Raw genomic sequence first — 17,500 nt, 5'->3', positions numbered from 1 at the left:
ATTCTCCCAGTCTGATGGGATGGTCTGCTGACACATAGTGAAACTGGGTGGATTTTTATAGTGTTGAAAGAAATGCTGATATATGTATGTGTTTTGATGCAGTTTACAGGGCTGCTTCTAACGAATTAATTCGGGGGCCTTAACCCCGACCCCCCCATATCTCCCCCTTTTTTCCACTTTTTTTTGGTAATTTTAATTAAATTTTTCATACACAGATATTTCCACCTTTATGCTCCAGCTTTATTTTCATAAGCATGTGAACTCAAGGTGATAAATAGGACAGGGACCAAAACAAACAACAGAAATCAAACAAAACAAATCAAAACCAACAGGATAGCGCTGCTAGTTGTGACTGTCCAGTATATAAAGCACATTATTATGCATTTATTCAAACCTTTAGTGCCATAAAATGTCCCAGTGTTACCACTCATAAACAAAGATATCATCTTTTGATCCGAGACTACTCATAATTATTTCCATTGCGCTCATTTCAGCAGCAGTTTTCTCCGTCTCTTTTGTTTCATGGGAAATTGAGATTATTTTAAGCTTGTTTTATTTGTTGTGAAGAACAAGTTTCCACCCAAACTCTTTCCACATCCTGGAGTTAGTTGCAATGCTCATTTCACACATAGCTTCCCATTATTCTGCCATTATTTTTACTCTCCTAATTATCTTTTATAAATGCGATTGACGTATTTTCTGTTGTAATTTTATACCAAACTTTCATTAAATTGTAACCCTTTGTGTGCTTTAAATACAGATTCACTAAGACTAAGTTGTATCTGTAAGTTGAAGGTATTGAAATAAATTGTTTTTATAAATTATATTGACCTTTTAATTTAATGGAAACTAACCAAACTGCCATCTTCTAGTATATGATGCTATTATTTCTTTTGTTTCAAATCCTTCTTTTTACATAGAAATCAACCCAACTTGCCATCTTAATTTACTTTGCTTAATTTTTACCAAACTAGACATGCACCTTTATTCATTTATTTTTTTTGATTCCCCCTCTCCAGCACATGGTGCCTTCAGGCAGACTGTTTCGGTCTGATTCTGTTTATCAAGCTGCTCTCTGACTAATTTCTCCCCACATGCAGTAAAAGTAAACCCTGATCGATGACTCCTTTGTGTCTGAGCTGCTTGGTCTTGTAATGATCCTGTGAGGGAAACCACCCAGAAAATCACTCATCTTCATCTTCATATTAGTGGAGGGAAAAATAAAAAGCACAGCACGATCAGCAGAACACGATTACATTGCCGTATCTGTCATCTTCCGAGGAAAGATGGATGTGCGGATTACCTTTGGGGAATGACCCCTCAGGTGTTTCCTTTCTGAATCGGAGCTCGCTCAGTCGGCCCCAAGAGGGCCTTTAAATTGGCTCTCTCTGCTGGCTGAGATTGATCAGGGAGGGGGGGGATACAAATGGCTGCCGTCTAATTGTTTAACAGAGACGCAACACATTAGGCCAGCAGGATGACACAACCTCGGGTTAATCCATTTACCACGAGATGTCTGCAATCTCATCCCTCTCCATCTCCATCTTGACTCCCAGCAGACACAAACCCTCCAGCCCCCCACCCCTCCCGCCGCCTCTTCAGCCCACTGAAACCCAATCCCCGGCTGGTGCTTGAATTCCAGGCCTGTTTGAACTCAATCCTGGACTAAAAGCAGGGGTTTGTTAGCATTAGCTCCAAGGTTCGGCTCCCTGGAGTCCCTAGTCAAAGTGATGAGAATGTATATAATGTCATAGATAATCCAATCATAATCGGTGGACTGAGAGACCCTCATTAATCATCCCACTGTAATTTTTTAAAAGGCAGATGGCCTGAAACCAATAGGGTTACAGTAATCACAGAGGTCAGAGTTTCAGGACCCCCCAAAGAAACTGACAGAAAGTTACCTGAGCGCTGCTGGAAAGGAGCTTCTTCTGTCTCGCATTGGGAGTGTGTATGACCCACTTCTAGTGTGTCACCCTGCCTGAAGACTGAGGTCGGATTTGTGCCGTTATCAGTGCTTTAACCTTCACTTGTTAAAGGCGTGTGAATGCAGACATAGCTGCTGCTTGAAATATAGCCTCATTATCAGCAGCAGCAGAACAAGCTTCAGATACGATCACACGCTCAAGCTTTAATCAAAATCAATTGATTTGCTGCGTTTAAGACAAAAACATGAAGGTGTAAAGCTTATTTCATCCGCTTGTTCGCTGAGCAGCGATGTGCCTTTCCTCAGGGTGACCTGGGAATAAATGGAGTTAGTGAAAGTGGCCTCGGTGCTGGTGTCAGCGCGCGTTGGGTTTATTGATGTCGCCCATTACATCAGAAACAGATTACTGTTGTCCGCCTTGTGGCCTTGCAGCTCTGTAACACACCTGATTTTGAACAGAAGCCAAGTCAGAGATAAATGGAAGAGATGGTCTGCGCTGCTGTTTGACTTTCTCAGCAGGAGCAGAAAACAGACTCCCAGGCTGAAAACAAAATGAGGCGCTGGGACAAAGCAGCACTCAAGCCTTTTTCCTTCCTGGTTTTTGTCTGTGTTTGATCAGCTCCTTCTCCAGTGACTTCCATCCAGGCCAAGGACATCACGAGACACACCATCTCCCTGGCCTGGCAGCCTCCTGACAGAGCCAACGGAGTCATCCTGGAGTACGAGGTTAAGTACTACGAGAAGGTGAGGGCAGAAGGGAAAGTACTTTCTAATGCGAGAATATTCAAGGAAGAAAATCGCCAAAAATAATTTCTCTGTTTCTGTTTCCTCAGGACCAGAATGAACGGAGCTACCGCATCATTAAAACATCGTCCAGAAGCACGGAAATTAAAGGTCTCACCCCCCTCACCTCCTATGTGTTCCACGTGCGCGCCCGCACTGCTGCCGGCTATGGCGAATTCAGCGGCCCGTTTGAGTTCATGACAAACTCTGGTGAGTCTGACGCGCTCCGTTTCTGAAACTTCCTGTGGAGACAGGAGCTGAAATGAGCTGGTTCTACTGGTAGATAAATCCCACTATGTGGAAGTGCCAAAAAAAAATGCAGTTCCCCCTTCATCCACTAGGGGCTGCAAACCAGAGCAGATCCCCTTAGACTCCCATGTTTAAAAGACCAACTTCACAGCAGAAATAAACATTCTTTACATGGTTACCCAGCCTGGTACAAAAAACATTTTAGGTTTAATAGCTTTAATGGGGGGGGGGGATTTTTTTCTAACTCCTCCGTTTAGAAGTAATTTATCTCGAAATTTGCATAATTAGGGGCATGTCTTTTTGTTTGGCACTACTGCATTTTTTAGCCCTTTAAAAGCTCGATTTAGCTTTAGCCTGCCTATCTCTATTAGCTGGTTAGCTCCTGTTAGCTCCAGGTTAGCTTGGATAGCTCTTCGCTACAGGCAGGTAGAAGTTCACTAGATGTCAATCATCCACCCCCACACTCACAGACCCCCTTTCAGCTCCACATCTGCCCATTTTTATATTTTCCGGGAGTGACAGAATGTGTGACGCTGCCAAGATGGCGATGGCAAGAACCCACAATGAGATTCAATTGAGCTCTTCAGAAACCTATGGGTGACGTCATGGAAGCCTCGTCCATATTTATTATACGGTCTATGTTTCAACCTGACAGCAATTACTTTGTTTGGATTTCTAGAAGACTTCCTACAAATTTCTAATGACTCCCTGAAGGATGGGAATATCAAGAAGGACACAAAGTCTTTTATGACTCATTTATTCTCAGGGAAAAAAAACAAGCATGTAATTGTACCTTTAGGAGTAGAAAAAGATTGTCACTACAGGAGTGCCTTTAAATGTACAGCTGCTGTACCCTCGACAGTATGTACATGTACTTTATAGAGACCACTACTGTACCTCTTGATCAAAATACCGGTGGAGAGTACCCATTGTTGAGCCAACAACAACAGCACCTTTAGCCCTGTTTTCACCAAGGAGTCCAGCCAGAGACGGGGTGGTTTGGTGTGATGTAGTACCGCTAACCTTACATAGTAGGTAGAGTTCAAGCATGATAGCAATATTTGCATCAGCGACATAGTAGCATGACGCCATAGTGGCCCGTCAGCTTTTCTTGATTAATAATGAAGAAAAAAATAACAGAAACAGAGAAGGAAAATGGTGCAAATCCAACCGTTTGTGTTCTTTCTTCATGGCAAGTGGCTTTAAGCTACAAAGCATCACCCATGCATTTTAACATGCGCCCCTCCAGCTTTGTTCTGTTGCCAAGTTGCGCAGAAATGACTATTATTTTGACCAATCTGTGGATAGCAGTGTGTCAAGCGCCACCCTTTATGGTCAGAGTGGTTAGACAGGGAACCCTACAGAAGGGTCTCATAAAGGTAGGAGGGATCAAATCAAATATGCTGGCCAGTTTACCAGTTTATGCCTGTGAAACTATGAAACAATGCGTACTTACCTATCGGACTCCATGGTGGAGACAGAACTTTTGGCTCCACTGATAATCTCTGACGAGGAATCTGAGAATCAGAAGAGTGTAACCATCTGGTCATCCTTCTGGTTATCTGCCGTTTTTCTGCTTTCTTGTCCTGAACGGATCTTCTACTATTGCTTTTCCTTCAGTTTCCCCTTTTTCCTGCTGCAGTTCAGTTTCCCTGATGGGAATCAGAGGTGTGAATGCAGAATGTGACTGATCTGAAAGTTGAGATGAATTTATTTCAACATCTGAGCAGTCAGAACTCGTTTTAACTGTGAAACTTCTCAACATTCGCAAGTTTCTGGAAAGATTAACGGACTACAAGTTCACAAAAAGACACAGACTATGTGTGTGTGGGACTGACTTTTTGTCCCTTTTCCTCCCCTCTAATTCCACCACAGTCCCAGCTCCCATCATCGGTGATGGAACCAATTCCACCGTGCTGCTGGTGTCAGTGGTGGGCAGTGTGGTCCTCCTCCTCATCCTCATCAGTGCTTTCGTCATCAGCCGAAGGTGAGTGTCATCGTTCTCCATCCTTCTCTTCTGCCCCTTCTGCTTTCTGTCTCTCCCTCTTCTCTCTCACATAGGGGACGTCTTCCTCAGTGTTGGGAGAAGAAGCTGTCACTCAAAAATACACACACACACACACACACACACACACACAGTCAGACAGCTTGTACACCTCGCTCACATCCGATGAGTGATGACTCGCCACACTGGAGACATGATTGACAGCTCCGACAGCTGAAGAGATGCAATCAGAGACTCTCACTCCCCCGCCTCTGCATCCTCCTGCTCTTCGTCTTCCTCCCCCCTCCCTCAGTAATCCCACCTGTGAGTTATTTCCTTCCGCTGCGCCTTGCTGACCACCTTGATGAAAATGAGAAAGACAGAGGACGAAAAAAAAAAAGGAAAGGAAAGAGCAAAAGGAGGGAAAACGCGATAAGCCGGCAGTGGAGAGAGGGATGAGAGGAAGGAGGGAGTGAGAGGCATCAGGTGGATTTGCAGTGACCCAATCTCAGGGTGTTAACCAGCGAGCAGGACAAAGCTCTGCCACACAGATGGGATTACATGCAGATGGAGCTGCCTCACCTCAGGGTGTTAACCACACTCCCCCCCCAGTGTGTGTGTGTGTGTGTGTGTGTGTGTGTGTGTGTGTGAGCACATGTAACAGGAAGAAATTTACATGCGTGTTTGCAGTGGGGGAGGGGGTTAAAGTGTGTCTTGATTGCTTTTTGTGTCTCACTTCATATGGAAACTACATTGTTTGCATGTGTGTCCTGGTGAATGATGGGAGTTCAGTGTCAGTGAGTGTGTGTGTTTCCATGTGATTGACTCTCTCTCCAGCCGAGCGGGGGGGTTGTCTCGGCCTGTTTTGTATGCATGTGATGGCCACTGTCATTGTGCTGCTGTGATTGTGGGCAGGGACAGCAATCACACTGCCGTTTACCATCCCTGCACAGCCACAGGGGAGGACCAAATCTCGCACACCTGGTCATTTCCACCACTGACCTACACACTGATATGAGCACAGGTGTCAGGCTGCCCGCGGCATTCGGAGGGATTTAAGAGCATCTTCAAAGATTGATTCATGGCTTTTTATTCCTGCTGCCTCCTCTGCTCCAATCTCTGTGTTATTTCCCCAATGCCCTTCAGAAAGACACCCTGATGGAATATTTCTATTTGACTTTGAAAGAAATTTGACCCAAGTCACAGTCATTAAAAGAAATTCCGACTGAAAGCAGAGGTACTTTTGTAGCAGAATGTGTCATTTAAGACGAAATTCAGCAGATAAAGGATCATTTTGTATGAATTGGGACAATGTGAAATGTAAATAAAAGCTAAAAATATTGATTTGTTGGACCTATGTGGACTGGTGACCAGTCCAGGGTGTGCCTATCTCTGGATAATTACCCGGATGGGCTCCAGCTACTGTGGAAGCCTAAAATTGACAAAGATATCTAGAAAATGTATAGAAAACAAATCAATCAATACCTGCAAATAATAGCAAGGCTTTATCTTTTATTCCCAGTGGAATATAAACATTATATCAGATTTAAAACTGTGATGTTTTACCATTTCAGCAAAAATGTGATTTCTGGCCACAACACAAGGTGTGCTTGTGTAGCATTTCCTCTTCTTCTAACATCTGTCTGGAAACATCTGGGAAGTGAGGAGACCAGTTGTTGGGGTGTTAGGAGAGGAATGTTATCCCATTTTGGTCTGATGCAGGACTCTAGCTGCTGCCATTCATAGCCATAGTGTTTCATGATGCACCAAAGGTTTTGCCTGGTTTCAATGCAACCTGCGTGAGGGTAAAAAGATCAGTCATCCAGTTTTTACTTTGTCCCTCATCCACAGAGACCTGAATTTCTCCACGGTATTATACGCTGTAGATCAGGGATCCTCAATCCTGGTCCTCGAGGCTCGGTGTCCTGCAGGTTGTAAAAGTTTTCCTGCTCCTGCATTAATTGAATAAAACTTTGTAGCTAATTCAGGAGGAAGAGCTCTCCTCTGCCAGTTGGAAAGTTCAGCGCTTCCTCAGTCTGCCTGCCAAAGTGTCCTTGGGCAAAACACTAAAGCCCACATTGTTTCTGCTGCGCCTATCAGTGTGTGAATGAGTGTGTGTGATTGGGAAGAAACAATCTGTAAGACAAAGGTTAACGAGACCTCTTACTAAAATCACTGTTAGCCATATTAGTTCTTCCACCACATTTCCAGTATCTATGCTAGGCTAAGCTAACCATTCCCTCCTTCAGCCTGTTTTCTAAACATGTGTTGTTCAAGTTCATGAAAACAAATAATAAAAAAGAAAAACTATTGTTGGAAAGCTTTTTGTCTTAAACCAAGTATAAACAGGAAAAAAATCCATTAAAACGGACCACAAATTATGCTAGCAAGGATGTAGCATGGAGCCCTCACAATGATGACTTGTCAGTAATGGGAGGGTTAGGAAACCTCCTCACTTGGTTTCATGGATTTAATTGTTAGTTTTGGAGTCCTGGTTTTAATGGATTTTCCCTTTGAGAGTAGTGCTCCTGATTGTGGTCATTTTTTTGTTTCCAGATGGTTTGTTTCCATGTAAACACTTTGCCTGTTGTCCAGACCGCTAACTCTCTGATGCATAGGCCTTGAAAATGTAAAATATGACTGACCATCCTGCTTTTTATCCCCAGAAGGAGTAAGTACAGCAAGGCCAAGCAGGAGTCTGATGAAGAGAAACACCTACATCAAGGTAACTCATACTTAATGCCCTACCTACGCACTCTGTGATTGAAAGCCATTAGCGCTGTCAGGTGTGCTCATGTGCATGCACTCTAAACTGCAAATGAGGTCCATAAAACGTAGTGAAAAACAAACTATTTCAAAGTTAATGTACTTGCCTCCTAACATGTTTCAAACACCTCATTATCAAGTCATCAGTATTGTAATTTGCGTGCCACAAGAATTTCAAGTTAATGAGCTCCATCTTCTCTGGAGTTGGCCACAGTGACATGAAAAGTCAGTGTGAAGTGAGGTATGAAGAGAAGAGAGGAGGAGGAGGAGGAGGAGGATCGAGAGAGGAAGGCGGTGTCGCCTGCAGCATGATGGAAATAAAGAACAGATGGAGAGCAGTTACCAGAATGAATTAACCTTCTCCCTTCTTTTCTGTTGTTTCTTTACATCTTTTCTTCACATCCTTCTTTCCTCAGGAGTGAGGATCTACGTCGACCCTTTTACATACGAGGACCCGAATCAAGCTGTCCGGGAGTTTGCCAAAGAGATTGACGCCTCCTGCATCAAGATTGAGAAAGTCATCGGAATTGGTGAGGAGAAAAAGTTGTCTTTTAATCCAAGCAGATATTTAAGTTTATCATAACACCAATAATCCAACATTGAATATAAAAATTGTATTTGTTCTACCTGTAGAAAGGTTTTTCGTAAGAGGGACAAACATGTCAAGATTGGCTAAAAACTATGGGTGGGAAGATCGAATCGAAAATAAAAATCAGGATTTTTTTGCTTGACTTTTTTAAAATCACCATTTTCTTTTAAAAAAATCCCTTTTTTTAAAATAAATAAAATGAATCCACTATAAATAAAATTCGTTTTTATAGATCTTTTTACTTGACATCTTTGGCATGATAGCAGCAGAATGATGGTCTGGCTACTGTGTGGTTTTTCCTCATTGAAATCAAGAAAAATGATGAACAAAACAAAGTTTTAAACATTTTTTCTTTGTTTTTAATCCACAAAAATCAGCAATATTAAAGAATTGTGAAAACCGCAATTTAAACCGAATTGGCACCAGAAAATCGGAATCGGATTGAATTGGGACAAAAGCACATCGTCACAGCCCTACTAAATACTGTATGTTGTTGGAGAAAAGTCCTGCAATGACAAAATAATAAAGCAAAAGAATCGATATCCATTTCCTCTGCTTTCTCTGCTCCAGTGGATAAGAGAAGGCGGAGCGGAGCAGGGGATTAAGACCCTGATCAATGTTTAAAGTGGAATTTTCTAACCCACACTCACACACAAAAAGCATTTGGGTTTGATTCATCATGGGATGCTTCATCGCTCCACATTGTCAATGCAGCACATGTGTTCTCAGGAGAGTTTGGCGAGGTCTGCAGCGGCCGTCTGAAGATGCCGGGAAAGAGGGAGATCTGTGTCGCCATAAAAACGCTGAAGGCCGGATACACCGACAAGCAGAGGAGGGACTTCCTGTCCGAGGCCAGCATCATGGGCCAGTTCGACCACCCCAACATCATCCACCTGGAGGGTGTGGTCACCAAATGTACGTCCACAGGCTGAAACCTTCACACACTTCGACATGTTACAGTAAATCATTATAAATAAGATGTTTGGAGGAAGGTGTGCAGGATAGATGTCCCTTCCAGAGAATCCCCAGGTGGCCTTTGTCCAGATGGAAAGAGTCCAGTTTAGGTGGGGGAAGTAGAGCAAGGTTAGGTATCTGGGCACTGGGAGGGGGTCTAATGGGTCCAGGAACGGGCCCTGTAGCACAGCCCCACACTCATTAATCATGGTGTCAGCTGTAAATGTGTTTGGGGTTAGGGAGTGATACTCTATCCCTCCACTATCTGCCTCCTGCCTGGTCACAGAACACCAACCAACGCCCCCCCCAACCCACTCCCACTCCCTCTGGCCTCGGCACTTTCCCCCCTTCACACCTTCCCCCAATGTTATTCATTAAGCTGTGAGTGTAAGTGTGTGTACGTGTAAGAATGTATCTTCAGCTGTGTGTTAGCATAGCTGATGGGCAGCTCTGCTTAGATGGATGAAGTGCCTGACTGTGTCATGACACAGCAGCCTTCAACTATCTGCATTAGATAACACTGTCTGTATCGCTGCTCCACACACACACACACACACACACACAGTCAGCCTGGCCTGAGCTGGAAGTGAACAGGAGCTTATCACTGATCACACCTTTCACTGCGAGCAACGACCTCTCCAACCTCCCGGGGATGGACAGATGGACAGGAGGGAGGAAGGAAGAGAAATCAGAGACAAGCTGAAGAAGAGATGGGGAGGCATTTAGGAGCTGAGGGAACCACAGAGAGGAAGAGGCTGAAAAAGAGACGCAGACTTGCAACGCATGAAGAAGAAGATGAGCTCCACTGCAGCGACATTAGCGGGCATGAAAGGATGGCGAGCCACGGCGGGAAGGGCATCAGATAACTCCCACTCCCTCCGCTTCTACTTCTGAGAGCCTGATAGGAGGTTTGAGCAAATGAGTCCTTCACACTTGAGAGTGTCAGTGGAATCTATTAAAAATCCATTATTTGAATTGCATTCTGCTCTCCATTACAATCAAGTTAAAAGGAATTCTTGATTTGGCCTCAGTTTGCTGGCATGTCCAACAGAGCCAATTAAGGCTTATTAATAATGGAGAAACTCCAGATCGGCACTAAACTCCATAAATGCACTGAGATGTCTCAGTAAAGACTGCTGGCTGCTGTCCACCTTCTTCTCAGTCTTTCCATCATCTCGGTGTGTAATTAACATCGATGCTCCATCTGAGCTGGAAATCAGATGTGACATATTTAAAGGCTCTTATGGAAAATAAGACAAGGTTTTTTTTTTTTAAAGACAAAATTTTCCAGCAGTATTGTCCCCCCGCTGCGTCTCCCCCAAACTGCCCTGATCTGTTGGCAGGTGATAACCGGCGCTCTGACGCAGCCCCGGCCCAGAGTTCATTGCCAAAGGCGGCGGGACGTATTCAGTAAACAAGGAATTAGCATGCAAATGGGCTGGAGGGAAGAGGGCGGGACTGGGAAGGCGAGAGTTTAAGGTCGCAGGTCAGACGCTCCTCACACTTGATTGCGAAGCTGTCAATCAGAGGCTGCCCCAGGGCAGAGGCATACAACAAAGGGTACAAAGATGGCTGACAAAGAGGGCCCCACGCTCTCCCCCAACTTTAGACCAACTTCCTCTTTTTGGGGCATCGCTGGAGTCCCTGTAATTAATGGACTGCCAATCACGCGGCGGGTGAGGCGGTGACTGACGGCCTCTTGGCACCATGAGAGACCTGCTGTGGAGCGGAGGAGCTTCACCTTGGAGGCCACCATCGCTCTGCTCTCTGCTGCTTCAGGAATCCTGCAGGAATTCTCCTCAAAGATCCATCTTAGCTCTTCTGCTTCTGGTGGAGGTAAAGAAAAAGGCTGCGGAAGGAGGAATCTGCTGCAGCATGGTGGGTTTCCATGGATAGTTAGACACCGTCCTGTCTTCTTTTATTTGTTCCTGCTCATGTCGGGTCTCGTCCCTCCGAGACAAAGACAGACAGACTCGCCAGGGAACGTCCAGCTTCAGAGAAAGGAAGGGGTGAGAGAGGCCATGGGGGAGGAAACATGATGAGGGAGGAGGGCTGAGAGTGACAGATGTGTTCAAATCTGCAGAAAAGACAGCAGTCAGAATCTGGCTGTGATGAAACCTTTTATAAACACACACACACACACACACACACGATGTTGGAAGTGTGTATGTATGTCATGTTTTGTTTTAGTGGCACTGCCTTTAAACGGGCGGAGAAAGAAAGGAGACATCAGAGCAGCACTGAGCTAATGAAATCACTGCAGGACAGAGATGGATGGCCTCACACACACACACACACACACACACACACACACACACTCCCTCCTGCAGTGTAAGAGCTGCGATGTGCATCGTTTACCTCCATAATCACCTGCCTCTCTCTCTCTCTCTCTCTCCCTGTTTCTTCCAGGTAAGCCGGTGATGATTATCACGGAGTACATGGAAAACGGATCGCTGGATGCCTTCCTGAGGGTCAGTCATGCGTGTCTCCGCGCACACACACGTGCAACGTCTTGTGTTGATGCCATCTTATCTGTGTAATGCCATCCGCTGAAATTACAAGTGTGTCAAACACAGGATCCATATCTCCAGCGGGTTTGATCTACTCTGTGTTTGTGAAACCCAACGGATGGGAGTAGCGTCAGCTTGTGTTAAAAATGATCCTCAGAGCTTCCTCTGGAGAGGAAAGTCCAGCTGTTTATGTGTGGAAATGGGATTTCTGATAAATAATAACTGGAATTTTTTTCCTTTTTGTTCCTGCAGAAGAACGACGGCCGCTTCACGGTCATCCAGCTCGTTGGCATCCTGCGTGGCATCGCATCGGGCATGAAGTACCTGTCAGACATGAGCTACGTCCACCGCGACCTGGCTGCCCGCAACATCCTGGTCAACAGCAACCTGGTGTGCAAGGTGTCCGACTTTGGCATGTCTCGAGTTCTGGAGGACGACCCTGAGGCTGCATACACCACCAGGGTGAGTGCACCAGTGTGTGGGAACGATTTTGTTCTTTTTATTTGTTAGCTTTCATTAATCAGCTCGACTTTAAATCACAGGGGGGGAAGATCCCCATCCGCTGGACGGCCCCCGAAGCCATCGCTTACAGGAAGTTCACCTCAGCCAGCGACGTGTGGAGCTACGGCATCGTCATGTGGGAGGTGATGTCATATGGCGAGCGGCCATACTGGGACATGAGCAACCAAGACGTAAGTCAGCAGGATGCGGCTTTAAAAGCAGCAGCATTGAATCAGTCTGTGTTGCCGGCCATCATGAGGAAGAATTTCCCATGAAAACATCCAGCAGTTGCAGATTTTTTTATTTACACCAAAATATGCGATGACTAACGGCTATAATCTATTTCAAGGTGATCAAAGCTATTGATGAGGGCTATCGGCTGCCCCCGCCCATGGACTGCCCCGTAGCGCTCCACCAGCTCATGCTGGACTGCTGGCAGCGAGAGCGGGCTGACCGACCGAAGTTCGGACAGATCGTCAACATGCTGGACAAGCTGATCCGGAACCCCAGCACCTTGAAGAGGACCGGGGGGGAGACTGCAGTCAGGTGAGGGGGCGAAGACCTCGACTATTGACATGAAGATGATGCTCGGCTCATTAAGGCAGGATCAAGCAGCAATGCCTATGTGGACATGCCAAAACACTGCAGTTCCCCCTTCATCCACTAGGGGTTTCAAAACACAGCGAATCTCCATAGACTCCCATGTTAAAAAGACCAACTTCACCGCAGAAATAAACATGTTTACAGCCTGGTTCAAAAATCCATTTTAGGTTTAATAGGTCAGGTTTACCTTCATGTGAGGGGAGGGAATTTTTTCTAACTTGACCATTCAAAAGTCATTTATCTCGAAGTTCGGCATATTTAGGGGACGTGTCCTTTTGATTGACAGGTACCCAATCTCCCGCTTCAAGTCAGAAGAAGGTAGAACAACCGCGGATTTTAGCCATTTCACAATGTAACTTAGCTTTAGCCCGCTTACCTCCGTTAGCTGGTTAGCTCCCATTAGCTCCAGGTTAGCTCCAGGTTAGCTCGGGTAATCTTTGCTACAAACAGGTCAGAGTTCAATAGATGTCAATCATCCACCCCCAAGCTCACAGCCCCCCTTTCAGCTCCACCTCTTTGCCCAAGACGACACATGCGACGTTGCCAAGATGGCGACGGTAGGAACCACCCAATAAGCTTCAATTCAGCTCTTCAGAAACCTACGGGTGACTTTACGGAGGCTCCGCCCATCTTTTATATACGATCTCTGGGCAGGATCACACATTTACACGTAAACATGATTTTTGTTATTAAACTGCTGAACTATAAGTTTACAAATTCAGTCTCACTTTGTCAAGCCCACCTTGCTAGTACCAGGTTGGACCCTGCTGACACGTGATTGGCTGATTAGATATTTGTGTTAACAAGTAATTATTAGATGATTTATTTATATATTTCACTTTCTTATTGCAGCTTTTTCTCAGACTTCCACATGTAGATGTTGAACCCACCAACCTTAAGCTGCATCAGCAGCTGAGCATCGTTATCCACAGCAGTGTGTGTGTGTGTGTGTGTGTGTGTGTGTGTGTGTGTGTTCTGTACAGCTGGCCTCCCTAATGGACGGCTCATCAGAGCAGCTTTAATGGTGCCATACACCCAGAAATGTGAGGGGGGGGTTAAAAACAAACATCTCCAACATCGTTACTCTGCCAGCTAAATGTGTTAGGAATGACCTGAGTGTGTGTTTACAGACTCAGCACAGAGCGGCGGGAGTCTGTTTGACTTTAACAAGTGTGTGTTGCATGATTGCACACACACACAGACACACACACACCTAACAGAACTGTGAGAGCAGGAGAGCAGTTCTGGTGGAGTAATTAGAAATGCAGCTTTTACAGTTACTGGAGGGAGTGTGTGTGGAAAACAATCCCTGTGTATGACCCCCCCCCCCCCCCCCCCCAATCCCCCCACCCACCCAACTCTACGCTCTTTTTAAACGATGAAGAGAGGAACCGGAGCAGGACGACACCGGGTCCTAGTGAAAGGTTTCTGGGTTCTGATGGCTGCATACAGAAAGCAGAGCAGGGGGGGTTTTGGGGGGGTGGAATGACCTGATGGATGTGTGTGTGTGTGTGTGTGTGTTAAAGTCACTCATGGCGAAACAGGGGTTGTGTGTTTTCTGTAAAATAAGGATTAAGTAAGTGTTTCGGTCACATCGAGCAGGAATCATGTTGGACTTGGCTCCATCTCCGGTACCAAACAGACGTGACAGATTCCTCTTTGATTCCATCAAACGAAGCGGGAGAGTGTGTGTGTGTGTGTGTGTGTGGTGCTCTGTACGGCATCAGAGCAGCCTGTCGTCACAAAGTCCTGCAGGTTTCCTGGAAAGGTAGCTGTGCTGCACATCATCATCCCGTCTGAAGGGAAACCTGCAGACTCCTGCGAAGCGTCATGGTTCTGCTTCATGAGGCGCAGCTTCAAACAACGGCTGTAAAAGTTCACGTTGGAACGGCGCAGACGGCATAACCCTCTCTCTCCTCCACCCGCTGCAGGTCTAACACCACCCTGCTGGAGCCGGCGAGCCCCGACACATCCTCAACGCTGGGCTCAGTGGAGGACTGGCTGCAAGCCATCGGCATGGAGCGCTACAACGACAACTTCACCGCAGCTGGATACACCACACCAGAAGCTGTGGTCCACATGACACAGGAGTGAGTGGGAGACACTGGGATCACTCTGGGATAACACTGCTGATCCTTTTCATGGCTGGGATGATGTAACCAGCTGTGTTTTCCCATTTAATTAAGCAAACCTCCAATACTTTGTGTTTATAATGTCATTTTTTCTCATATTTTCATTCTGGTCTGAGTGAAATTCAGAGTTTATTGTTGTTCCGCTGTTTCTGCCTCAGTACAATACAACTTTATTTATAAGGCACTTTAAAAACAACAATGTTGACCAAAGTGCCACATTGTGGGGGGTTAAAAAGAATAACATGCATTTGGACAACTTAAAAAAAAATTCAGACATCTAAAAACAATCAAAAAAATAAAAGCAATCAAATTAAACAATCGAAATGGAATCAGATCTAAAAAGTCAACTTATTGTGCTGAAAGCAGCTTAAACAAATGGGTCTTCAGTCCAGATTTAAAAGCAGAAACAGTGGAGTCCTATCTAACGCTCAGCTGTAAAATTCCATCATTTTTCATCTTCTGCCTCTTTTCCTTCTCTTTCCAGGGACATGGCGCGCATCGGCATCTCCTCAGCTGCACACCAGAACAAGATCCTGACCAGCGTCCAGGGAATGCTGTCCCAAATGCAACAGATGCAAGGCCGGATGGTTCCCGTCTGAGAGCCAAGAGGAGAGAAAAAGGATCAAAAACGACTTTATTTCTTATGAGAAAAATGAATAAATAACAAAAAAGATGAAATATTAAAAAAGAGACAAACTATGGAGAAATAGTTTACCTCATCCATGCACTTTAAAATTGGATGTAAAAGAAAAGAAGACGAAGAAAAAAAGTGGCTGAAACGGCACTTTTGTTGAAAAATCTGACCTTTATCCTTTCTGTTGTTCTGGAGAACCGGACTTTAAAGCATTTACGGATGGATGGAGGGACGGCTGGAAAAGTGCTTCCATTTTTGGAGTGCCTTTATGGTGTGGAAGGAAAAGTGATGGCGGGGGTGGGGGGCATATATTCTCCCTCCTTCTGGGAATATTGATGTTTCTGGAACGTTCTTTCTGGAATAAAGGGAGGCGCAGATTTTTTTTTTTTATTTCCTGTGACTGTGTTTATTGTACATGAGTTATTTCTGCCGCGGCCACCGTCCTCCTCGCTCTGCTGGATCTGATTTCCTCTGCATGTGACCAGGACGTCTGCGAGAGGCTTGGTTCTGGTGCAGGTGGGGGGGCTTTTTGTGTGTTCTCGCTCAGTTCTGGTCTCGTTGTTCTCCAGAACACCCTCAGGACGTTACTGAGAATGTCTTCGATCTTCCAGAGGAACCTTCCCACTCCCCGTCTTCCCAAACTGCCCTCCAACACCTCGGATTAACAAACACACTGTTGGGACTCTTTCACACACACACCTGAACACGCCTGAATCGGACCCCCCAAACCCCCTCAGCCAACTCTTCCACACCGCTTTCCGCTTGGACCAGGTGAACTGCTTGAAGCTACTTGCTCCAAAGATCAGCGTGACTCCAGAGTGACTCATCATCTTCATCTTTGTCATCACCACGACAACAACCCAGAGAAAACATGGAGGATTAATCGGCCTGTCATCAAGGTGAGGATCAATATTTCTGTCACCCTGACTCACAGTGAACTGGATCAAACCTGCATTTATTATCACAACATGTTTCTGATACGTAGTACATCATTACCACCCACCCCTCCCCCGCCCAGTCACCCCCCTCCCCCCTCACTGTGTTAATTAGCAGGCAGGTTGCAGCACCTCAGGCTGATCAATAACCACTGATCAATCTGCGGTCCGCTGCCTCTGGTTTATTAATGAGAGGAATTAATCAGAGCCAACACCAGGTCAGAACCCAACACCAGCTGATCCTCCATCATCAGCACCTCCAGGTTCTGTCTTTTCTCCCTCCAGCCCAGAAGACACTAAAACCTGGATTCAGCTTTTGTCTCCACCTATTCAAGTTCTTTAATTAATGTAATTTCATCCATTTAGTTGGCGGACTCAGTGTCCAGTTGGTCAGAAAATAATACAAGGAGTGTTTTTTAATGGGGCTGCAGCTAATTACTGTTCTCCTCATCATTCATCCACCATTTATTCCTGTACTTCATGTCCTCGTTCGTGACAAAGGCCATAAAATCCCAGAGCCAGCAGGTGTGGGTTCCTGTTTTTGCACTGTTGCTCATGAAGCTGGAACACAAAATCATCCCAGTTTTATGGGGAACAGCATCGCTTGTCACAGAAATTCCCAGTTTTCAGCACAGAAGTCTTAAAATCCCGACAATGAAGAAGCTGGAGCCACAAAAACTAGCTTGCCATCACTGTTTGTTTACCTACAGTAAATACTAAGAGTTGAAAGATAAATAATTAATCAGCGCTGCTGCCTGAGAAGCAAAGCAACTTTATTTATACACCTCCTGTCATACAGCAGGTAAGCCAGTGGGCTGCGTTTGATTCAGTCAACACACAGCGAGTCGCACGTCATACTATCTTTAACACCCACGTTAGTGAAAATAAGTAAATAGATTAAAAATGGGAAAGAAAACCTCTAGATTATGATAT

General features: G+C 45.4%; 1 protein-coding gene across 1 annotated transcript in view; it reads left to right on the top strand.

Moving 5' to 3' along the window:
* Positions 1 to 17,500, top strand: part of epha4l (eph receptor A4, like) — a 65,320-nt gene that overhangs the window by 43,580 nt on the left and 4,240 nt on the right. The window contains exons 6-17 of the mRNA XM_079246397.1: positions 2,547 to 2,671; positions 2,761 to 2,920; positions 4,835 to 4,946; positions 7,610 to 7,668; positions 8,126 to 8,239; positions 9,028 to 9,213; positions 11,662 to 11,723; positions 12,015 to 12,224; positions 12,305 to 12,454; positions 12,613 to 12,809; positions 14,798 to 14,956; positions 15,483 to 16,531. Of these exons, the coding sequence (XP_079102523.1) occupies positions 2,547 to 2,671; positions 2,761 to 2,920; positions 4,835 to 4,946; positions 7,610 to 7,668; positions 8,126 to 8,239; positions 9,028 to 9,213; positions 11,662 to 11,723; positions 12,015 to 12,224; positions 12,305 to 12,454; positions 12,613 to 12,809; positions 14,798 to 14,956; positions 15,483 to 15,597 (1,649 nt within the window). The 3' untranslated portion in view covers positions 15,598 to 16,531. The remainder of the gene's footprint in view (positions 1 to 2,546; positions 2,672 to 2,760; positions 2,921 to 4,834; positions 4,947 to 7,609; positions 7,669 to 8,125; positions 8,240 to 9,027; positions 9,214 to 11,661; positions 11,724 to 12,014; positions 12,225 to 12,304; positions 12,455 to 12,612; positions 12,810 to 14,797; positions 14,957 to 15,482; positions 16,532 to 17,500) is intronic.

Source organism: Telmatherina bonti (assembly GCF_933228915.1).
Source record: "Telmatherina bonti genome assembly, chromosome: 9".
Classification (NCBI taxonomy): Eukaryota; Metazoa; Chordata; class Actinopteri; order Atheriniformes; family Telmatherinidae; genus Telmatherina; species Telmatherina bonti.
The sequence above is the reverse complement of the archived record's forward strand: the minus strand, read 5'-3'. Positions and strand labels throughout refer to the sequence as shown.